The sequence below is a fragment of the Oncorhynchus masou genome, chromosome 18 (assembly GCF_036934945.1).
Source record: "Oncorhynchus masou masou isolate Uvic2021 chromosome 18, UVic_Omas_1.1, whole genome shotgun sequence".
Taxonomy (NCBI): Eukaryota; Metazoa; Chordata; class Actinopteri; order Salmoniformes; family Salmonidae; genus Oncorhynchus; species Oncorhynchus masou.
This window is the reverse complement of record NC_088229.1, coordinates 43,335,760-43,360,397: the sequence shown is the minus strand read 5'-3', so window position 1 is coordinate 43,360,397 and position 24,638 is coordinate 43,335,760. Positions and strand designations below refer to the sequence as shown.

General features: G+C 43.5%; 1 protein-coding gene across 5 annotated transcripts in view; it reads left to right on the top strand.

The window, feature by feature from the left end:
- The first annotated feature begins 250 nt into the window (after nt 1-250).
- raf1a (Raf-1 proto-oncogene, serine/threonine kinase a) overlaps nt 251-24,638 on the top strand; it is a 37,838-nt gene continuing 13,450 nt past the window's right edge. Inside the window, exons 1-17 of one of the 5 annotated variants that reach the window (XM_064923416.1) lie at nt 251-516; nt 747-780; nt 10,306-10,532; nt 10,924-11,036; nt 11,380-11,482; nt 11,578-11,735; nt 13,836-13,928; nt 15,140-15,293; nt 15,712-15,831; nt 15,976-16,018; nt 16,116-16,225; nt 16,380-16,497; nt 16,706-16,790; nt 16,945-17,121; nt 17,323-17,369; nt 18,085-18,203; nt 18,406-18,537. In XM_064923416.1, the coding sequence (XP_064779488.1) occupies nt 10,332-10,532; nt 10,924-11,036; nt 11,380-11,482; nt 11,578-11,735; nt 13,836-13,928; nt 15,140-15,293; nt 15,712-15,831; nt 15,976-16,018; nt 16,116-16,225; nt 16,380-16,497; nt 16,706-16,790; nt 16,945-17,121; nt 17,323-17,369; nt 18,085-18,203; nt 18,406-18,537 (1,773 nt within the window). In that variant the 5' untranslated portion in view covers nt 251-516; nt 747-780; nt 10,306-10,331. The other 4 variants (XM_064923418.1, XM_064923415.1, XM_064923417.1 and 1 more) reach the window with 4 other exon arrangements.

Sequence of the window (24,638 nt, the reverse complement as noted above, 5' to 3'; positions counted from 1 at the left end):
TCCTAAATGCCTCCCCTTTAGATAGCTAGGCTAAATGTTGTCTCGTTTGTGTGCTGTATGTCAGGCCCCAACCTGCATCACGTTCATAGTGCAGTAATACCATGTGGTTGTTTTCTATTAGGCTACACCTCCACTGTTTGGACTTTGTTTTCTTTTCACCAGTTATTGACATAAAAAGTAAATATCAATGAGTGTCAGAGTGGGTGGGCTTAAATTTGTGTCCACATTATGGCGCAGTGAGTGTGTATGGCTGAAATTATTTTTATGACTGCAGGGTCCTGTTTCAATCACTGGCGTCAGGCAGGCGCACGACACGAACTCAAAAGTATTTCACCTTCTTGCATATCGCCGTAAATATTGCGAACAACATAACTAGGCTACAACAACTTTTTGAGTTTTAATTTGCCATCAACCTAATAGAAGCCTGCAGTTCTAGTATCCTTCACTTGTGACTTTGAGAAGGTGTCTCTGTTGGACCTGTAGGACCTAGGCTACAGTCATTTTTTTCCACTCAGCGTAAGTAATGGAAGAAAGACTAAATATATTTTTAGGGATTGGTTAAGTAACCCATCGGGTTTTCCTAGTCGGTGGACATTATTGCATACATGTGAATGTTTTGATAGCTTACATTGATACATTGTTACTTTTTTTTCCGGGCTCCACATTTTGGATTAATCATAATAACACGCTACTTTTTTCTCCCTGAATGCGTTGCGATGATGTCATCGACTCTACATTTCCTCCAGTTATGGCGGAGCTGAAGTTTTCTAACTTGTCGTGGTAAGTTTGCTCTGACAGTGCCATTAATTCTGCACAAAATTGGATTGCAGCTGTCGTCTTTCTCCCGTTCCATTTCACTGCGAGTCTTGTTGGAGTTAGTAATTATTGTGATAGGAGAATGGTGATGTGTGAAGTTTCGGTTGCTGTTGGAGTTAGGATCGTACGGGAAATGGGCCTAGATGGGCTGTTGTCATATTTTATACAGCGTGGCATTGTTTATGCTACTTCAATCTAACAGTCTTTAGAGGAAATGTTGAGTTAACCTTGCAAATTATAGGACTGAGAATTCAGTTATTTCTACCACTATTCTCCTCCACAAATGTATTGACTTATCTTGTCAAATGTATATACTACATTCTTTGCATTATATTCTCATTCTATAACACACTGAGATTTGTGTAGTATAGCCAGGTTACTTTATAGAACATGTTTAGTTATTGCATTGCATTGCATACATTTTCACACTGTAATGTAGTAAGTAGGCCTGTGAACTGATTGTGATAAATCTAAGGGAATTGTTTTGCTGTCGGTGTTTGTTCAAGAACGTCAGCTCTGCGCAGTGTTGCGCAAAGGAGGGAACGGGACAAAAATAATCTGTTACCGGATGACTACGCGAGCGTTGCAAAATAATGTAGAAATCTATGTTATTCAATTATTGCACGTCAACGAGCGTCTGCGTTGCCAAGGGCAAAAATAGAACTCATTTCTATTTCTGACACAGATCGTGCTGCAAGTCCTGTCCCTTCCTTCTCCTCATTGGTTTATAGAAGCAGGTAACCATGTGCCATCTCCTCGTTGGTTATACCCATGTGGGTGATTGATAGACAAACTGTGTTGCTGGTCGGTGTAGTAATACTATGAAATTTTAGATGCCAATCACCATATAAAAAGTTCAAAGATGAAAAGCCTGGAAGGAGGAGAGATGACGACTAGAAACAATTCGGATCACCGTTTTGTGTGTGGATTAATTGTCGGAGTAGAGGACCTTGTGCATTTCAGGTAAAATAACAACTCAATGTTTATATCCCAGGTCAAATTAGCTAGCAAGTTCAAGCTAACTTGCTAAATTGCCATAAATGTTTAATGCTTTTCGACCTGTCCCCAAATTAATATATTTGGTTCAGAGTTTGTTTTGATACTTGATACTGCGTGTCGTGATCGCGTTTGGTGTGGAGGGACAAAATATATTTATGCACGATGGCACACGCGCGCAGCCGGTTTGGGTTACGTGTTAGGCTTGTGTCCTTTCACTAAACATTCCACCAATGTGTATGTGTTCACTAGATGACTGACAGGGGGGCGCTGTTCTGAAGTCACTGTCTGCCATTTTGATTCTCCTGATAAGGAAAAGCTTCCATAAGAATTCATGGGAATTTACAGTATCAATGTAATGTTGTGAATACAAAAATACATGCATTTAATTATTATTTTTTTTTTTGTAGTGGGGACTGCAACATAAGAACTCTATTAAAAATGTCAATGTTTTTACATTTTACATTTTTATTGGCTTCTGTTCAGTTCATACAATTCTATGTATTGTTTTAAAAAAGTATGCATTAGTGTCTGTAATAAAAAAAAAATTATATCTTCCAAAACCTGGAGCTGTTGAAATTGAAGCAACACAATGTCGATTACTATAATGTAAAGCTAGAGAAGCTAATGCATCCTATAATAATGTTTTCAATATTGTTGACCAATTTAAAGATCAATCTGTTGTACAGTTACTTCCACTTGAAGCCAGTAATAAGAAATTGCAATAGTCAAGATCAATACATTTCTCTTAGTACAATAAACCTAGAAACTCTCTTACGACAATAGATTGCAGTCAGAGTGCAGTATAACTGCAGTACACTGTAGGGTAACTGCAGTTAGAGTGCAGTATGCTGCATATACTGAGTCCCAAATAACACTGTTTTTTTATTGCAGTAATTTTGCAATATTTCTGCAGTAGTAACCTCAGTCTGCAGATAGACATTATTGAGCTAAAAGCTTAACGCGCTGCTTGTCCCGCTCCCATTTACTCATAGTTTTTTTGCGAGCATACTAACCTACGTGGGTGATTGAGAGATGAACGAGGTCCACAAACTAGTCCAGTAGGTGGCGGTAATGCTAATGCACCTTTAGAATTGGTTTCCAACCACCATTTAAAATCCACAGAAGAAGAACAAGAAGATAGATGAATCAAAGAAAACGAACTAAAACCTAAAGTAGGTTTCCCCTTTTTATCTGTGGATTAATTGTCGGGGTAGAGAACACACAATTTTGTATGACTCAGAATTTGTTTAAATTCGAAGAAGATCCAGCTAAAAAAGGAACATACCCACTGGGCACATGCTGGTTGAATCAATGTTGTTTCTATATAACCTGAATGAAATTACATTGAACCAATGTGGAATAGACGTTGAATTGACGTCTGTGCCCAGTGGATATGCATTTCAGGTAAAATAACAACCCAATGTTTATCTCCCAGGACAAGTTAGCTAGCAACACCAAGCTAGGTAAATGTCCATGACCGTTTTCATGTGTGTTTCAACCTGTCCCCAAATTAGTATAGTTGGTTCACAGTTGGTTTTGGTATTTTAACCTCCATCGCACGCATGTTGATTTTGTCCATCCACACCAGGATGTGATCATGACACACAGGTTAAAATGCACAGATTAAAAGGGAAACCTAGTTTGTTTTTAGTTATCTTTAATTAATATCTCATCCTTTATTTTTCAAGCATCCATGTGGGTTCGTATCTTCCTGATATCCAATAACTTGCAGCGTGTGGAGCGTCTCAAATAGAACCAAATTCTATTTTAGCGCTTGGCTATACAGACGCTTATTCACATGTGCGATCTGCGTCAGTGAAATGATTGAATAACATGTATGTGTACAGTTATTTTGCAACGCTCACACACACAACGTGGCTGGTGAGGCTTGCATGTTAGGTTTACGTTGCGGGAATAGAAATTGTGGTGGTGCATTGTATAACTTGTTGCTTCTGAATTGTGCATTTCGCCTAGCCATGCATATTGAAAACAACACATTTTTTTTCACCTTTATTTAACCAGTTAAGCTAGTTCAGACCAATTTTTAATTTACAACTGCGACCTGGCCAAGATAAAGCAAAGCAGTGCGACAGAAACAACAACACAGAGTTACACATGGAATAAACAAGCATACAGTCAATAACACAATGGAGAAAAAAAGAAAGTCTATATACAGTGTGTGCAAATGGCATGAGGAGGTAAGGCAATAAATAGGCCATAGTAGCAAAGTAATTACAATTTAGCAGATTAACACTGGGGAATAGATGAGCAGATGATGATGAGCAGTTGATGGTGTGTAAGTAGTGATACTGGTGTGCAAAAGAGCAGTAAAGTAAATAAAAACTATGAGGGATGGCAGCAGAGAACTGGAAGGTCACTGGCAGTAGAGAACTGGAAGGAAAGGCAGGCAAAGGAGGTGTTGGCTTTGGGGATGACCAGTGAGATATACCTGCTGGAGCGCGTGCTACGGGTGGGTGTTGTTATCGTGACCAGTGAGCTGAGATAAGGCGGAGCTTTACCGAGCATAGACTTATAGATGACCTGGAGCCAATGGGTCTGGCGACGAATATGTAGCGAGGGCCAGCCGACTAGCGCATACAGGTCGCAGTGGTGGGTAGTATAACAGGCTTTGGTAACAAAACGGATGGTACTTCTTAGTGAGTCCAATAAATAAACACAATCTTTGTCACAATTTGTCTTTGTAGTGCTGGATGACGCTAGACTTGCTAACACCTAACCCTTAAAGTCTGATGTTGTTGGCACAGTGTGTTGATAATGAAGGAGGCTGTGGTTGACTCTCTTTTGTGTCTTTCTCACTCAAACACCAACAAGCACAGCCAAACACAGTCCCCGAGCAATCCCAACAATGAGGTCTCAACCCCCGAGGATTTTTGTTGTTGTTGTTCAAAGAACCAATCAAACCTGTTGCACAATTTCTGAGTGAATATTGCATTAACTAGTGGCCTCCTTTCCAGACCAGTGTGGTCACAGCTCTCCCTGCACTGTGGGTCATGTCAGCTAGGCTAGGATGACACTGCATTGTCTGCGTGAAGGCAGCTGGAGGAGTATCAATGTCCATTTCTCTAACAAGTGCAATTGCTCCTGCCCCAGTGACAAAGCCTGCTTATGGCAGGGACTGGAAAAATTATATTTCATTGGCATTCGTTGCTGGTCCACCCACTTCCTACCCTGTACATTTTAAACACAACTCCAACTGAGGTATGGTGGTCTCACCGGCTATGGTCGTGTACCTGTTGAGTAGGTAGGCCCTTGGTTTTGTGTTGTGACCTGTGAACCTTGTGGGGTTAAAGTTTACAACAGTAGTCAATCATCTCTGTCATGTCAACTGTTCTCTGTTTAAGATGTTTGTCTTGTGTCCACACAACCAGAGACAGTATTTACATTTCTTGTGTTTATGTGTGCTGTTGCATTTGTATTGAAAACAAGATCGAAGCAGGTGCATATTTGTAGTAAAATGGGCCAAAGGGCTTGTTGTTACAATTTGATGAGATCTATCAACTAGAAAGTGCTCTTGTTTTCAGATAATTATTGATTGCAATGAGGATTATTTACCACCACAGACAGATGCCGGCACTAAGACCGCACTCAGCCAGCTGTATAAGGAAATAAGCAAACAGGAAACCACTCACCCAGGTGCGGCGCTCCTAGTGGCCGGAGACTTTAAAGCAGGGAAACATATCAGTTCTTCCAAATCTCTATCCACATGTTAAATGTGCAACCAGAGGGAAAACATTTTTCGATCACCTGTACTCCACACACAGAGATACGTACAGAGCACGCCCTCCATTTGGTAAATCCGACCACAACTCTATCCTCTTGATTCCTGCTTACAAGCAAACATGAAAGCAGGAAGCACCAGTGACTTGGGTCTATAAAAAATGGTCAGATGAAGCAGATGCTAAACTACAGGACTGTTTTGCTATCACAGACTGGAACATGTTCCGGGATTCTTCCGATGACATTGAGGAATACATCACATCAGTCACTGGTTTATAAATAAGTGCATTGAGGACGTCATCCCCACAGTGCCCCAACCAGAAGCCATGGATTACAGGCAACATTCACACTGAGCTCAAGGGTAGAGCTGCCGCTTTCAAGGTGCGGGACTCTAATCTGGAAGCTTACAAGAAATCCCGCTATGCCCTGCGATAAACCATCAAACAGGCAAAGCGTCAATACAGGGCTAAGATTGAATCATTGTACACCGGCTCCGACGCTCATCGGCTGTGGCAGGGCTTGCAAACTATTACAGACTACAAAGGGAAGCACAGCCGCGAGCTGCCCAGTGACACGAGCCTACCAGACGAGCTAAATCATTTCTATGCTCGCTTCGAGGCAAGCAACACTGAGGCATGCATGAGAGCATCGGCTGTTCTGGACGACTGTGTGATCACATTTTCAACATGTCCCTGATTGAGTCTGTAATACCAACATGCCTCAAGCAGACCACCATAGTCCCTGTGCCCAAGAACACAAAGGTAACCTGCCTAAATGACTACAGACCCGTGGCACTCACGTCCTTAGCCATGAAGTGCTCTGAAAGGCTCATAATGGCTAACCTCAACACCATTATCCCAGAAACCCTAGACCCAATCCAATTTGCATACCGCCCCAACAGATTCACAGATGATGCAATCTCTATTGCACTCCACACTGCCCTTTCCCACCTGGAAAAAAGGAACACCTATGTGAGAAAGCTATTCATTGACTATAGCTCAGTGTTCAACACCATAGTACCCTCAAAGCTCATCACGAAGCTAAGGATCCTGGGACTAAACACCTCCCTCTGCAACTGGATCCTGGACTTCCTGACGGGCCGCTCCCAGGTGGGGAGGGTAGGTAGCAACACATCTGCCATGCTGATCCTCAACAATGGAGCTCCCCAGGGGTGCGTGCTCAGTCCCCTCCTGTACTCCCTGTTCACCCACGACTGCATGGCCAGGCACGACTCCAACACCATCATTAAGTTTGCTGACGACACAACATCACCGACAATGACGAGACAGCCTATAGGGAGGAGGTCAGAGACCTGTCTGGGTGGTGCCAGAATAACAACCTATCCCTCAACGTAACCAAGACCAAGGAGATGATTGTGGACTACAGGAAAAGGAGCACCGAGCACGCCCCCATTCTCATCGAAGGGCCTGTAGTGGAGCAGGTTGAGAGATTCAAATTCCTTGGTGTCCACATCAACAACAAACTAGAATGGTCCGAACACACCAAGACAATCGTGAAGAGGGCACGACAAAGCCTATTCCCCCTCAGGAAACTAAAAAGATTTGGCATGGGTCCTGAGATCCTCAAAAGGTTCTACAGCTGCAACATCGAGAGCATCCTGACCGGTTGCATCACTGCCTGGTACGGCAATTGCTCGGCTTCCAACCGCAAGGCACTTCAGAGGGTAGTGCGTATGGCCCAGTACATCACTGGGGCAAAGCTGCCTGCCATCCAGGACCTCTTCACCAGGCGGTGTCAGAGGAAGGCCCTGAAAATTGTCAAGGACCACAGTAAGCTATTTGAAGCGTTTCTTTCCAAAATGCAATATATCCGTTTTCAGATAGGTTGGTAAATTAGTTTTTAATGTTGTTGTTTTTTACTATCTAATCATGGCAACGGAATTGTTCAGAAATATATATATTTGTTCGAAATGTATTTTTATGAATCAATACAGTAATATGAGATCTGTATGTAAAACATTTACATTGGACATTTTAGTCATTTAGCACATGCTGCTATCCAGACCGACTTACAGTTAGTGCATTCATCTTAAGATAGCTAGATGAGACATCCACATATCACAGTCAAATATACAGTATACAAACATTCCATTCCAGCTAAACAATGAATATACAGCGTTTTGCCCCCAAATATTTTTGATACACTCCTAAAATCTGGCAATCAAAAATCTGAGAACAGTAATACAGTTGAAGTCGAAAATTAACATACACTTAGGTTGGAGTCATTAAAACTCGTTTTTCAACCACTCCACAAATTTCGTGTTAACAAACTATAGTTTTTGCAAGTTGGTTATGACATAAACTTTGTGCATGACACAAGTAATTTTTCCAACAATTGTTTACAGACAGATTATTTCACTTATAATTCACTGTATCACAATTCCAGTGGGTCAGAAGTTTACATACACTAAGTTGACTGTGCCTTTAAACAGTTTGGAAAATTCCAGAAAATGACTTCCAAAGTTGTGGCAAAATGGCTTAAGGACAACAAAGTCAAGGTATTGGAGTTGCCAAAAGAAAGCTCTGACCTCAATCCCATAGAACATCTTTGGGCAGACCTGAAAAAGTGTGTGTGAGCAAGGCGGTCTACAAACCTGACTCAGTTACACCAGCTCTGTCAGGAGGAATGGGCCAAAATTCACCCAACTTATTGTGTGTGGGAAGCTTGTGGAAGGCTACCTGAAGCATTTGACTCAAGTTAAACAATTTAAAGGCAATGCTACCAAATATGAATTAAGTGTATTGTGGCGTACAGCAGGTCAGCCACCAGCAGGAGACTCGTCGAGGACTGGTAACAGATGGAGAACACATCACGAGGCGATGGCTCCATCTGCTGGACGTGCCAGGTCTCGACGGGCTCTCCAAACCCCAAGAAATGCAAGCTGGGGTTCGAGGAGGTGGAGTACCTGGGGTATTTGATTGGACGGGGGAACGTCAAGCCCCAGGAGAGGAAGGTTCAAGCTGTGCGTGAATGGTCCGTTCCACGCACCAAGACACAGGTCAAGTCCTTCCTGGGACTGGCAGGATACTATAGCCGGTTTATCCCCAACTTTGCGGCTATAGCTCACCGATATAACCAGGGCCCGCCTCCCGAAAACAGTGAAATGTACGGACGAGACAGAAGCGCTGTGCTCCCATCCGATTCTGATAACGCCTGATTTCCAGGTGCCGATGGTGGTCCAGACGGAAGCATGTGAAACGGGACTAGGGGCCGTTCTGTCCCAGGTACACGAGGGGGAGGAGCACCCCATCATGTGCATCAGCCGAAAGCTGATGCCTAGGGAAAAGAAATAGCAGGGAAGTGGGCACTAGACACGCTCAAGTATTACCTGATAGGTACCCACTTCACCTTGGTCACAGACCATGCTCCCCTGGTCTGGCTGGCCCGGGGAAAGGACACGAACGATCGGGTCACCAGGTGGTTCTTGTCCTTTCAACACTTCTCTTTTTCAGTTGTGCACATGTCAGGGGCGAAGCATGGAAACGTGGATGCCCTATCGAGAAGGGAGACTTATGACAGTCCACTCCCCGACAGAGCTAAGGGGGGGTTGTGTGGTGTACAGCAGGTCAGCCACCAGGGGGAGACTCGTCGAGGCCTGGTGACAGATGGAGTATACATCACGAGGTAATGGCTCCATCTGCTGGACGTGCCAGGTCTCGATGGGCTCTCCAGCCAGGACTAATTGGGTCTGATTGGGAGCTGGTGAGTAAACAATAACACATCACTTTCAGTCCTTGATAACGGTTGCAGAGGTAATAAGAGGGAGTTCAGTTTTGTGCCCAGAAGACGGTATCCCGGAGAGGATCTCATACGGGAGACATCCTTTTCTTTTTGATATTTTATTCAAATAAACACCCTTGAAACTGAGCTAATCCTTCTCTGTCCGTGTCTGATCTGGTTAAACGTCTTGACCAAAACCCCTGGTCTGCCACAGTATGTCAACTTCTGACCCACTGGAAATGTGATGAATGAAAGAAAAGCTGAAATAAATAATTCTCTCTAGTATTCTGACATTTCACATTCTTAAAATAAATGTGTGATCCTAACTGACCTAAGACGAGGACTTTTCACTCTGATTAAATGTGAAAAACTGAGTTTAAATGTATTTGGCTCAGGTGTATGTGAACTTCCGACTTCAACTGTATGTTACACACACATGAAGCGCTCATTTCTGGTGGAAAAAAACACATGATCAATTATAACATTTTGGAAATAAACTTATTTTGTGCTTTGATTTTGAATCTTTGCAGGTGCTTTGTTTTGTGTGTTTATTTTATTTTTTACCTTTATTTAACTAGGCAAGTCAGTTAAGAACAAATTCTTATTTTCAATGACGGCCTAGGACCTTGTCAGCTCGAGGATTTGAACTTACAACCTTCCGGTTGGTAGTCCAACGCTCTAACCACCAGGCTGCCCTGCCACCCCAATATGTAGCAGATGTGCTGGTGAACCACGCTTGCATGATGAGTAACCTTGCCTTAAGGTTTGCATTTGCTACCTGAGCTAATTATAGGGAGGAGACTCAATTTCGAAGTATTCAAACCCATTCGGTTATAAATATATCGATTTTTGTCACAAAACACATTTTCTCACCCAACATGTAACCTCACACAACTATTACTTGCTCTAAACAGAGTCATCCAGTGTCATGTGTAGAAACCTTGCCTATAGTTCACAGTCTACTGACATGGCTGACCTCTAGTGTAGCCTGATATTTCTCTGTGTCCCCAGAGCCCTAAGAGCACGAGTGTTTGCTGATGGAGCACCTCCAGGGAGCGTGGAAGACCCTGAGCAACGGCTTTGGAATGAAGGACTCTGTGTTCGAGGGCCCCTGCCTCTCCCCCACCATGGTTCAGGGCTTTCCCTACCAGCGCCGCTCCTCAGATGACAGCAAGATCCCCGACTCTAAGACCAGCAGCACCATCCGAGTCTACCTCCCCAACCAGCAGCGCACCGTGGTGAGTCTAATAGAATAATAATATTAATGTTGTAACTAACGGTACATTTCATTTGAAGAGCCTTTCAAAACACCCAAAGACACTGGACACATGGACACACAATGAAAACAGTAGTTCAGAGGACAGGGAGTGAGTGGGATTACTGAAACAACAACACACTGTTGTACTGCTGTTGTTTTGAGTGAGTGCCTAATTAACTGAGTCACCTAAGTGTGGCAGTTTATTGGTGGAAAATTGCTGCCTAAATTGATTGTCACCATCATACAGAGACACAGACCATTATCCCAAATCATCCCATTATCCCAAAATATAATGTATTATGCACATGTTTGTGTTTTAACTAGTCACATTAAGTGTTGTTGTTGTTAAGTGTGTTTTGTGGTTCCCCCAGGTGAACGTGAGGCCAGGTATGACCCTGCACAGCTGCCTGATCAAAGCGCTGAAGGTGCGGGGTCTGCAGCCGGAGTGCTGTGCTGTCTTCAGACTGCACCCAGGACAGAGGAGGTATGCACTAGGCACTGGAGAGGGAGATCAGAGTGGTGTCACTGGCTCTCTCTACAGTGTCAGTGACAGTTATCCCTAACCACTGACACAGGGTCAGATATTATTTCACCTGCCTAATATTTAAAGCTAGGATTGAGAGTGGGACAATCTGATCCTAGATCTGTGGTTAGGGGAAACTTATACCATTTTTTTTTCAGCCACGTGGTTAAACTTTTCTGCAAAAAGCCTTCTACAGCTATTCCACCTTTCAGGTTAAGACGTATTGAATGACCTTTTCTTGTCTTGGTCTGTAGTCTCCAGTAGGTGTTACCTTACTAAATGTGTCATGTCCCTTTTCTAACAGTAAAAAGTCACGTATGGATTGGAATACCGACTCTACCTCACTAATTGGGGAAGAACTGCTGGTGGAAGTGTTAGATCATGTCCCCTTGACGACGCACAACTTTGTAAGTAGCCCATACATAATTTTACACCATCCACCCAAGCCGTTACTATTGACTGGAAAATAAATAAGTACTTAATTCTCCTCTTTAACTTTCAGGTTCGGAAAACATTTCTTAAGTTGGCCTTCTGCGATATATGCCAGAAGTTCCTTTTGAACGGTTTCCGTTGCCAAACATGCGGCTACAAATTCCATGAGCATTGCAGCACCAAAGTGCCCACGATGTGTGTGGATTGGAGCAACATCAGACAGCTCCTGTAAGTCTCCTCTCCTCTACTGTGCAGAGCAAAACAAAAAGTCTGCCAACACCCAACTGTTTGTATTGAATAGCCAGAACACTTACAAAACAATATGAATGTTAAGTACAACTATATATCAATCGGTGAATAAAGGATGCTATGAACATTCTAGCATAGGGGATAAATGAATGTACTGCTCTCACAGTCAGCATTGTTGATAGCTATTCAGAACAAATAGATACAAATGACATGTTCTACAAAGGAAACCTCCAATTGATGAGAACAGTGTTGTCAGGATAAAGTGTAACCTCTGTTGATATAGTTTATGTAGTAGAGTAGTTCATAGGGACCCAGTTTTGCATACAGGCACTGGAAATAGAGAATTGATTTGCATGCTGGTTTTAGAACTCTATATTTCAACAGTAAGCATGTATAGATGGCTATCACTGGCAATGAAGGGATACATGGCTCATTTTATCTGGCAACCTTCCATGGTGCTTTCTTTATCCTGAAGTATTTTCAACAGATCTACAGTTGAAGTCGGAAGTGTACATACACTTAGGTTGGAGTCATTAAAACTAGTTTTTCAACCACTCCACAAAATTTCTTGTAAACAAACTATAGTTTTGGCAAATCTACTTTGTGCATGACACAAGTAAATTTTCCAACAATTGTTTACAGACAGATTATTTCACTTATACTTCACTGTATCGCAATTCCAGTGGGTCAGAAGTTTACATACACTAAGTTGACTGTGCCTTTAAACAGCTTGGAAATTCCAGAAAATGATGTCATGGCTTTAGCAGCTTCTGATAGGCTAATTGACATCATTTGATGTACCTATGGATGTATTTCAAGGCCTACCTTCAAACTCAGTGTCTCTTTGCTTGACATCATGGGAAAATCAAAAGAAATCAGCCAAGACCACAGAAAATAAATTGTAGACCTCCACAAGTCTGGTTCATCCTTGGGAGCAATTTCCAAACGCCAGAAGGTACCACGTTTGTCTGTACAAACAATAGTATGCAAGTATAAACACCATGGGGCCACACAGCCGTCAAACCGCTCAGGAAGGAGACGCGTTCTGTCTCCTAGAGATGATCGTACTTTGGTGCGAAAAGTGCAAATCAATCACAGAACAACAGCAAAGGACCTTGTGAAGATGCTGGAGGAAACTGATTCAAAGGTATCAATATCCACAGTAAAACGAGTCCTGTATCGACATAACCTGAAAGGCCGCTCAGCAAGGAAGTGCACATGGGGACAAAGATTGTACTTTTTGGAGAAATGTCCTCTGGTCTGATGAAACAAATATAGAACTGTTTGGCCATAATGACCATTGTTATGTTTGGAGGAAAAAGGGGAAGGCTTGCAAGCCGAAGAACACCATTCCAACCGTGAAACACGGGGGAGACAGCATCATGTTGTGAGGGTGCTTTGCTGCAGGAGGACTGGTGCACTTCACAAAATAGATGGCATCATGAGGAGGAAAATTGTGTGGATATATTGAAGCAACATCTCAAGACATCAGTCAGAAACTTAAAGCTTGGTCTCAAATGGACAATGACCCCTAGCATACTTCCAAAGTTGTGGCAAAATGGCTTAAGGACAACAAAGTCAAGGTATTGGAGTGACCATCACAAAGCCCTGACCTTAATCCCATAGAAAATCTGTGGGCAGAACTGAAAAAGCGTGTGCGAGCAAGGAGGCCTACAATCCTGAGTCAGTTACAACAGCTCTGTCGGGAGGAATGGGCCAAAATTCAGCCAACTTATTGAGGGAAGCTTGTGGAAGGCTACCACCGACACGTTTGACCCAAGTTAAAAAATGTAAAGGCAATGCTACCAAATACTAATTTAGTGTATGTAAACTTCTGACCCACTGAGGATGTGATGAAAGAAATAAAAGCTGAAATAAATCATTCTCTCTACTATTATTCTGACATTAAACATTCTTAAGATAAGGTGGTGATCCTACCTGACCTAAGACAGGGAATTTTTACTCTGATTAAATGTCAGGAATTGTGAAAAACTGAGTTTAAATGTATTTGGCTCAGGTGTGTGTAAACTTCTGACTTCAACTGTTTCTCTCTCTCTGTCTCTTGTTCTCTCTCTCTAGGTTGTTCCCTACACCAGGTGAAAGTGGGGGTCCATCTCTTCCTCCTCTTACGTCTCGACGAATGAGAGAATCACTATCCCGATTCCCTAGCAGGTACGGCCACCCCTCCTGCTCCTGACCTATAACCTCTGATCCATGAGTGATATTGGCCCCATGGACCACTTTCACCATAACACTGTGAGCAAGGTTAACTCCGGGCAGCAATACAGCATCAGCAATTAGACAACTCCAGACGTTCAGTAAACGTCTTCCTATTGACTTACTATTTAACATCGACTAAGGGTTGCGTGTGGTAGTCATTTATTTAACTACAGTACAGTAAGTTGAGGTAAGTACTTTGGCTCTTGGAGTTAATGGTGGTCAAATGCTAAGGGTTCTTTGGTTGTCATGCTTGACTGACCCTCAGCTGATGCAGCTGTAAGTTGTAAAGCACCTTAACTTGTGCCTCAAACTGAATTAAAGCCTGTTTTTGATTACGTCTCCAGCTTTATGAAGCTTTCCCTGCCCAGGGGGCTGATGTAACCAGAGGCGTGAAAAGAGCCCGTGGTTTCAGAAGCATGTAAAACAGTTTAAAAGCACTCCGATCGCCAAAGTAGCTCATAAACAGTATCAAGTTGTTCTTTGCAGAACAGTCTAAATTGGTCTTTCGAAACAAATTTCTGTTTTGGCCAAAAAAGGGGATTATTTCTCAGAGTGCTTTACACGATAAGAAGTGTGGTGTAATACAGTAATAAGCGCTGTTGTGGTACATCACTCACATGGGGTGCCACTTTCACCAGCAACCGACAATACAGTACAAGAGACTCTCTGGCAGAAGTGTACCAGGGTGAGTCTGGCAAAAATGACGCAACATGGCAGAAATGAAACTGACAAGCTGCCATCCACCACAACCCTGTGAGACTAATTTGAAGAAGTTTCCGAATGTTCTTATGTTTGAAGTTTTCCCTAACAAGAACTGAGGGTGTATGTAGAATGTGTAAGCATCCGCAGAGCACCTCAATGGCATCTGTCTGAGAACTATCTAAGACTTACAAAAACAACAATAGTAATTATTCAATCATAATAATAATACTATTTTGATCTTTTGATAATCCCCAAAATTGTCATGGCAAGCGATAGACTTGTGTCCTGTCCAGGGGGCCCTGTGATATACTAGCTTCCCTGTCCAGGGGGTGTACTTAACTACATCAAGCTGCCTCACAATACTGAAACAGGAGATGCTCATAGGAGCCGTACCGGCTCGCACAAGCCATGGTGGTATCCCAACTCCTAAGCCTGATGTTCCCCCTGTGTTCACCCCCTAGCTCTCTGCACCGCTACTCAACCCCTCACGCCTTCAACTACACGGCCCCCTACCCACCCACAGGGATCACTCTGTCCCAGAGGCAGCGATCCACCTCCACGCCCAACGTCCACATGGTCAGCACCACCCTGCCTGTCGACAGCAGCATGATTGAGGTAACAACACACCACGGGGGCCCCCAGCGGACTCCTGGATGTCCAGGCAACAATTCTGAAAATAATCTCCCTGCCCGATCTGGCCCTTCTTTACACGCCAGGAATCCCTACCATCCTCCTCCCCCTTATGTTTTCTATTAAGTAATCCATCTTGCATGTTTACTTTCCATGATTTTCTTGATTGTGTTCGATATTACTTTCTATATTCTGCACTTACTGTATTCTTTTCTGATTTGTTTTTTATGTCTCCATACCCAGGTGTATTTGGAAAAATTATAACTTGAATGCTGTCTAATATGCCCACAAAATTGAACACCCAGGTAGCACTCTTTCTCTCCTCCCTTACCTTCTTTCACTCTGTCTCCCTTTCCTTCCCTGTCCTCACTGTCCCACTGTGTCGTGCCCTGATTGGGAGTAGCTAGATTGCCTGAATGCCTACCCTAGCTCCTGGTGCAGGCGCTTCTGGCTGAAGAGGAGAGTAGGTATTGTTCGCTTCTCCAACTCTTTTCTTGAGGCGACTTCAGAGAGCCCAGCCAAGGTTAGGAGGCAGTGTTGTGTGATGAACAACATGGTATGCTTTTACAGTGTCTGTGTCGAACTGAATTATCAAGCTGCTGAATGATTAGCGTTCATTTGATATTTGTAAAAATGTGACAGAATATTTTCTTGTTTGTTGTCGTAGGAGGCAATGCGTAATCACGAAGCAATGCGTAATCATGACTCCGGTAAGATTTTCGAAAGTTTCTGCTATGCTAAATGGAAACATGTCTAACATCCCATAACCTGGTGTGCTGAATACCGTTGGCCATTGTCCCTCTCTAGACGGGAGTTCCCCCAGCCAGAGTCCCACAAGCTGGTCACAGTCTAAAACCCCAGCGCCAGACAGACGAGAACGGGCTCCGTCGTTCAACACTCAAGAGAAACACAAAATTGTAAGCGAGACAGCGCTTGTAGTTTGTACAGTGCCTGTGAGTTAATAGCATCTTAACAGTACTTTGAATTCCTAGGAATAACTGCATCTGTGTATTGTATGTAATGTCTACTGAATATAGAGAATGTGGACTTATATTGGCTGTCCTCCTCCAGCGTCCGAGGGACAAGCGAGACTCTAGTTACTACTGGGAGATCGAGGCCAGTGAAGTGGTGCTGCACTCCCGTATCGGCTCAGGCTCCTTCGGAACGGTATACAAAGGGAAATGGCACGGTGAGCATGCTTCTGGGTAAACACACTTCTTGTAAAGACTTGGTCTGTTTGTAGGCTAACCACCCCCCACACGGAGTGTAACACTTGTGCTGAGTCTAGTCTACTTGGCGATTCGCTTCACCTCCTCTCTGTTGTGTAGTTGGTTGAGACAAGATGGCCACACAGCAGCTAAGGAAGTTCCTTTACCACATGGTTTGGTCTGTTGTAGGTGACGTAGCAGTGAAGATCCTAAAGGTGATTGACCCCACACCGGAACAGTTCCAGGCCTTTAGAAACGAGGTGGCTGTGCTGAGGTAAGAGAGGGTGAGAGTGGTGAAGAGGACTATAGTGATGCCCATATTGCATTCAGGTTATTCACTTTAGAGAGAGCAATAAGTTGACCCTATAATGTGTTTATTATTGGTAGATTATCTTCATGCAGCATTATCTCTCTCTCTTTCACCACAGGAAAACACGACACGTCAACATCCTATTGTTCATGGGCTACATGACGAAGGACAACCTGGCCATCGTGACCCAGTGGTGTGAAGGCAGCAGCCTCTATAAACACCTCCACGTCCAGGAGACCAACTTACAGATTTTCCAGCTCATAGACATCGCCAGGCAGACAGCTCAGGGCATGGAGTGAGTCCATACCTAAGCAGCTTAGGTGTAGAATGGTATTATTGCTAGCTGTATAGGGATGCTAGTTTTACAAGGATGCTAATTTAAGATTGACGCTATAGAAGGGTGATAGCTTTAGAAGGATATATTTTTTCCCCCTTTCATTTTTGTAACATGCAACTGAATGTCCTAAAATACAATTTCACTGTATTTCTCTTTCAGCTATTTGCACGCTAAAAACATCATCCACAGGGACATGAAATCAAACAGTATCCTTTCTCATACTTGAAAGTACTACTTAAGTAGTTTTTTGGGGTATCTGTACTTTGCCTTAATATTTATATTTTTGACTTCTTTTACTTATACTTCACTATAATTCCTAAAGAAAATTGAGTACTTTTTACTACATACATACATTTTCCCTGACAACCAAAAGTACTTGTTACATGTTGAATGCTTAGCAGGACAGAAAAATAATCAAATTTACACACTTATCAAGAGGACATCCCTGGTCATCCCTACTGCCTCTAATTTAGCAGGCTCACTAAACACATGCTTCGTTTGTAAATTATGTCTGTTGGACCAATTATGAGTGTTGGACCATGCCCCTGGCTATCCGTAAATAAATAAAAAATAACGCAGTCTGGTTTTCTTTATATAAGGAATTTGAAATTATTTATACTTTTGATACTTAAGTATATTTAAAACCAATTACTTCTAGACATTTACTCAAATAGTATTTTACTGGGTGACTTTCACTTTTACTAGAGTCATTTTCTATTAAGGTACTCTTCTATTAGATACTTTTTACACCACAGCCTCTTCTTCATACTCTTTCATGCTCAGTCACTCTTGTGACAAAATTGAATAAAAACAATTGTCGGCTTGACATTAGACAAATGATGTTTGAGCTCAGATATTTAGTTTCTTTTCCACAGACTCAGCTGTCTCTGCCACAGCTCTGCCTCCTTGACAGCAGTACAGATATCTTCCTACACGAGGGCCTGACGGTGAAGATTGGCGACTTTGGTCTGGCCACAGTCAAAGCCAGGTGGAGTGGTTCTCACCAGGTGGAGCAACCTTCAGGGTCCATACTGTGGATGGTCAGTATCAGGACATGGAAAAGTGAATTGTGTGTTTCTTGTGTGTTTGACTTGACTGTTGAAAATGAAACAGAAGTTACCACCCATCAGACCCCTATGAGAAGTTGATTCCTTATGGTTTTCAGATTGACTAATTATGGTTCCCGGAATTGTAAATTAAATCAATTTAGTCATGTTTGTTTGTTCCATCCTCTGTTCTCAGGCTCCAGAGGTTATACGGATGCAGGACAATATGCCCTATAGTTTCCAGTCTGACGTATACTCTTACGGTGTTGTCCTCTATGAGCTGATGACAGGAGAGCTGCCATACTCACAGATAGCCAACAGAGACCAGGTAAATGCAGCCTGCCACATAACCATCTCTAAAACCATGGTATTTTGACCTCCCCTGCTGTGTTTGAGTTTAACATATCAAATATAACTTGGATTGTAGGACACAGTTTAAGCCACGTGGTCTGTATTTCCCTGGCCTGGGTTCCAGTGTGTGGGTGTCAGAGGGGTAGATGGGCTCTGTGTCACTGGCGGGCTGACTGTCTGAGTGGGGGTTTGTTTGTTGTATGGAGAGAGAGATACAGCGAGAGAGTGCTCGCACGTGTACTGATTTGAACCTCTCTGGGGTAGGGGGCAGTATTTTAACATCTGGGAAGAAAAGCGTGCCCAAAGTAAACTGCCTGTTACTCAGGCCCAGAAGCTAGGATATGCATATAATTGGTAGATTTGGATTGAAAAACTCTAAAGTTTCTAAAACTGTTTTATTTAAATTATTTTCATGTGTTTGTATGTGGGGCGCTGTCCTCAGATAATCGCATGGTGTGCTTTCGCCGTAAAGCATTTTTCAAATCTGACACAGAGGCTGGATTAACAAGAAGCTAAGCTTTATTTTGATGTATAACACATATCTATTCAAGAAGGTAAAAAATTTGAATTTAGTATTTTAGAATTTCGCACTCTGCAATTTCACCGGATAATGACCAGGTGGGACGCTACCGTCCCACCTGCCCGTAGGAAGTCAAAGCAACGATATTCAAGTGATGGGCTGTTTTAGAACTCAGCAGCTGTGACGTGGTAAGGTTGGACCCAGGTGCAGAGAAGAGACCAGACAAGGAATCCGTGGTTAAGGATAACCTAATATTTTATTGAGAAACTGTAGCCGCAGGATCACAGTACACTTTAAAAAACAACAAACACTAAGTCTCTGAAATTTGCTCAGGAAACAAATGCACACAGTAAACAATTCAAGCTTCTGCAAAGGACCACAGAAAACAATTCCCTCTGGTGCCAGGGGGAACCATGACTGTATCCCCCCCCCCCCCCCCCCCTAGGAACGGCTCCAGCGGGGGAGCCATGAAGACCACCACATAGTTTTTTAAAGTCTCTAAAAAGACCCAGATCCAGGATGTCCCGGGCTAGCAGCCACGCTCACTCCTCGGGACTGTAGCCCTTCCAGTCCACCAGGTACTGCAGGGTCCCTCGGCCCTGACGAGCCTCCAGACGCCGGACCGTGTAGGCCCACGTGGCCATCCACAAGTCGAGGGGGCAGAGGAGCAGGTGTGGGGGGAGATAATGGACTGGTCCTTACCAGCTTGAAATGGGAGACATGAAAGGACGGACAGACCCTCATAGACCTGTGAGGCTGGAGATGATAGGTGACCGGGTTGATGCGACTCAGGATCTTGAATGGTCATATGGAGCGAGCTTCCGCGAGTCCACATTTTAAGGGAAGATCACGGGGGGATAGCCACACCCGTTGACCCGGTCCGAGGTGCCAGTTTGCCTGATGGTGGTGTCGGGCAGAGGAGCGGAACAAGGAGGATTGGCAGTGTGTTATGAGCATACTCCGTCCAGACGAGGAACTTGCTCCAGTTGCTGCCCTGAGTGGAGACGAAGCAGCGCAGGAACTTCTCCAGCTCCTGGGCCCGTTCAGTTTGCCCATTCGACTGAGGGTGGAACCACGAGGAGAGACTCACCGGTGCTCCCAACAGGGAGCAGAAGGCCTTCACTAGACAGTACACACTTCACACACTCACTAGACAGTACACACTTCTCCCAGTCCCAATCCCTAGACAGGCAGTACTACACACTCACTAGACAGTACACACTTCTCCCAGTCCCTAGACAGGCAGTACTACACACTCAACTGGAGCCCACAATCTGAGACAATGTCCTGGGGAAGTCTGTGTAGTCGATTGACATCAGCGAGATCAGCGGTCTCCTTCGCTGAAAGCAATTTGGGTAAGGCGATGAAAAGGGCTGCCTTGGAGAACCGATTGATGAACACCAGGATAGTGATAAGCCCTTGAGATGGAGGTAACCAAGTGAAAAGTCTACAGTCAGATGAGATGGGCAGAGGTTGGAGCAACCTGGCCGGTCGCTGACGCGAAGACTTGCTTTGGGCACAGATGAAACACATTCTCACGTCTTCCATCATGTTGGGCCACCAGAATTTCCACCTCAGGAACTCCAGTGTCCGATTAACACCTGGATTCCCAGTTAATTTAGGAGTGTCCCCATTGTAGTACTTGGGACCAGGCTTTTCAAGTCTGTTAGTGGGTCCCTCACCGGGGTCAGGTTCTCAAGTCTGGGCTTGTCAGACCGTGGTCTCAATACACCATATCAAAGGGACCACAATGCGTGAGCTGGGGATGGATGGCCTCAGGGTCCTTCTCCTCGTTAGAGACATCGTGTTGGCAGAACAAGGCGTCTGCCTTCTGATTCTTGGATCCCGGGCGATAGGCTAGTGTGAAATCGAACCTGTTAAAAAACAGCCCACCTCGCCTGGCGAGCGTTCAACCTTATTGAATGAAGACCAAGTTCTTATGGTCCGTCCAGATCACGAAAGGATGAGGTGCCCACTCCAACCAGTGTCTCCACCCCTCAAGAGCCCACTTAACTGCCAAGAGCTCCCGGTTGCCTACATGGGTGCAGTTCCATCTACTCCTCGTTCCTCAATGAAAGGACCGCCCACTGCTCCGGAGTCCGAGGCATCCACCTCCACCACAAAGGGACAAGTCAGAGTAGGATGAACGATGATGGGTCCTTTGAGCTCCATGAATACCCTGTCAGACTCAGGGGTCCAGCAAACACAGGTCTGCGACTTGCGGGTTAGGACTGTGAGAGGCGCTGCCACCCCACCAAATTTGCATATAAAACGCCTGTAAAAAATGGTCAAACCTGAGGAACCGCTGGACCTGCTTGAGTGAGGTGAGACGGGGCCAGTTGTTCAAAGAATGACTCTTGCTGGATAATATTTTTTTGCAATGGAGGAGGAAGTGCATCTCTGTCTCAACTTCCCTTTCATGCAGTGACCACATTCTCTCGCTCTCTCACTTTCTCTCGCTCTCATTCAATTCGCTTTATTGGCATGACGTAAGAATGTACATATTGCCAAAGCTTATTTTGGATATTTACAATATAAATAAAAATGAGAATCAAATTGTCAACGGGACAACAGTAACAATAAAAACCAAATGTCCAAATAACTATACATTTAACAATAAGTATACAGTAGAGGACATGTGCAGGTTGATTGGTCTGTCAGACACTGTCCCTCATTTTATGGCAGGCAGCAATGTAGTGCGCTGCCAACCCACAGCTCTCTGCATCCTCCCCCAACAGGACGGGTAGCCTATCCTCATCAGTGAGGTTTTTAAAACCTTGAATAAGGGTTTCAAATTTGGGAAAATGACACTCGCTAATTGTTTTATATTTTTGACATTTTGTCAGGAACTGCAGCTCAGGTTCTGCTGTTGTGCCATGGTTGCACAGCCTTTCCTCTACAGGGAGCCAGGTTTTCCTGTGTCTACCCTTCTCAATGACAAGGCTGTGCTCTCTGAGCCTGTACTCTGTCAAGGTTTTTCTAAGGTTTTGATCAGTAACCATGGTCAAATATTTAGCCACAGTGTACTGTCGATTTAGGGCCAGATAGCACTGCATTTTGCTTTGTGTTTGTGTTTCCCAATAAGCAATATAGTTTTGTTTTGACTGTGTTGTAATTTGGTTTATCCTGATTGATTGGATGTTCTGGTCCTGAGGCTTCAGTGCGTTAGCAGAACAGGTTTGTGAACTCTTTGCTCAGCTCTTGGCATTGCAGGGCTTGGTGATGATATGAGAGGGGGTCGCTGTATTTTAGATGTTTCCAAAACTTAATTGCTCTTTTTTGAGTTTTTATTATTAGTGGATATTGGCCTAATTCTGCCCTGCATGAATTGTTTGTTTGTAGTTTTCCTCTGGACATGTAGGAGAATCTTACAGAACTCTGCATGCAGGGTTTCAATGGGGTGTTTGTCCCATTTGATGAAATCTTGTTTTGCAAGTGGACCCCACACCTCGCTGCCATAAAGTGCAATTGGTTCAATGACATATTCAATTAGTTTTAATAGGTTTTTAAATTTGAATTTGCTTTTTAATGGCGTAGAATGCCCTGCGTGCTTTCTCTCTCAGCTCATTCACTGCCTCATTAAGGTGTCCAGTTGAGCTTATTTTTAAACCTAAGTAATTGTAGTGTGTGCAGTACTCTATATATTTTGTACCAATTGAGAACTTTGGTCTAATTCCCTGAGAACTGAATCTTCTCTGGAAAATCATTATTTTAGTCTTTTTGGGGTTTACTGCCAGGGCCCATGTCTGGCAGTACTGCTCTAGCGGGTCCAGGCTCTGCTGTAGGCCATGTGCTGTGGGTGACAGCAGGCAGAGGTCATCTGCGAAGAATAAGCATTTAACTTCTGAATTGTGGAGACTAACACCAGGGGCTAAGGATTTTTCTAGAATAGTGGCCAATTCGTTAATGTAAATATTGAAGAGTGCAGGACTCAGCTTGCAACCCTAGCGAAGGCGCCACACCTGGTTAAAGAATTCTGTTCTTTTCTTACCAATTTTAATGCTGCACGTATTGCCAGTATACATTGATTTAATTATGTCATATGTTTTACCCCCTACACCACTTTCAATAACTTTGTCGAACAGTCCTGTATGCCAAATAGAATCAAATGCTTTTTGGAAGTCGATAAAGCAAGCGTATATTTTGGTGGACATGTTTATCTATCAAGGTGTGTAGGGTGTAAATATGATCAGTTGTGCGACGTTTTGGTATAAATCCAATTTGGCTTTTACTCAAGACATTGTGCTTATTATGGAAGTTAAGAGCTCTTACATTTATAATACTACAGAAAACCTTCACCAGGTTACTGTTCACACAAATGCCTCTGTAATTCTTCGGGTCAAATTTGTCTCCGTTCTTAACCTCTTGAAACTCCCCATCCCGGATCCGGGATTGTGACTAAGCCTCAGGCTCATTAGCATAACGCAACGTTAACGATTTCTGAAAATCGCAAATAAAATTAAAATAATGCGTTTGCTCTCAAGCTTAGCCTTTTCTTAACAACACTGTCATCTCAGATTTTCAAAATATGCTTTTGAACCATAGAAATTGACTAATTTGTGTAAGAGTATGCAAAGCTAGCATAGCATTTTGTGTAGCATGTAGCACGCAACATTTTCACAAAAGCCAGATAACCAAATAAATAAAATCATTTACCTTTGAAGAGCTTCTGATGTTTTCAATGAGGAGACTCCCAGCCACATACCAGATGCGCAGTGTTTCCTGAAAGCGTCTGTGTGTAGGAGAAATCGTTCCATTTTCTACATTGCGCCTGGCTACCGAAACGAACCGAAAATGCAGTCACCTACAACGTGAAACTTTTTCCGGATTAACTACATAATATCGACCGAAACATGGCAAACGTTGTTTGGAATCAATCCTCAAGGTGTTTTTTCACATATCTCTTCATTGACATGCAGTTTGTGGAAGCTTGCTTCTCTCTCTGTGCCCCATGGAAAAATACTGGCAGGTGACTTTTGCGCACCAATTTCGGCGCAGGACACCGGGCGGACACGTGGTAAATGTGGTCTCTTATGGTCAATCTTCCAACGATCTGCCTACAAATACGTCACAATGCTGCAGACACCTTGGGGAAACGACAGAAAGGGCAGACTCATTCCTCTTGCGTTCACAGCCATATAAGGAGATCATGAAAGACAGAGCCTCAAAAATCCTTGTCATTTCCTGGATGCCAAGTCATCTTGGTTTTGCCTGAAGCTCACGTTAAAGGGCACGCACAGAGAAGATATTTGTATTTCTGGACACGTCAGAGTGTTTTCTTTCGAACAGTAGCAATTATATGCATAGTCGAGCATCTTTTTGTGACAAAATATCTTGTTTAAAACAGGAACGTTTTTCTTCCAAAAATGAAATAGCGCCACCATAAGTGTAAGAGGTTAAAGATTGGGGTTATGAGTCCTTGATTCCAGATGTCAGGGAAATAACCTACACTCAGGATCAAATGAAACAGTTTTAATATAGCCAATTGAAATTTTTCACTAGTGAGTTTGAGCATCTCATTTAGGATGCCATCAGGTCCGCATGACTTTTGAAATTTG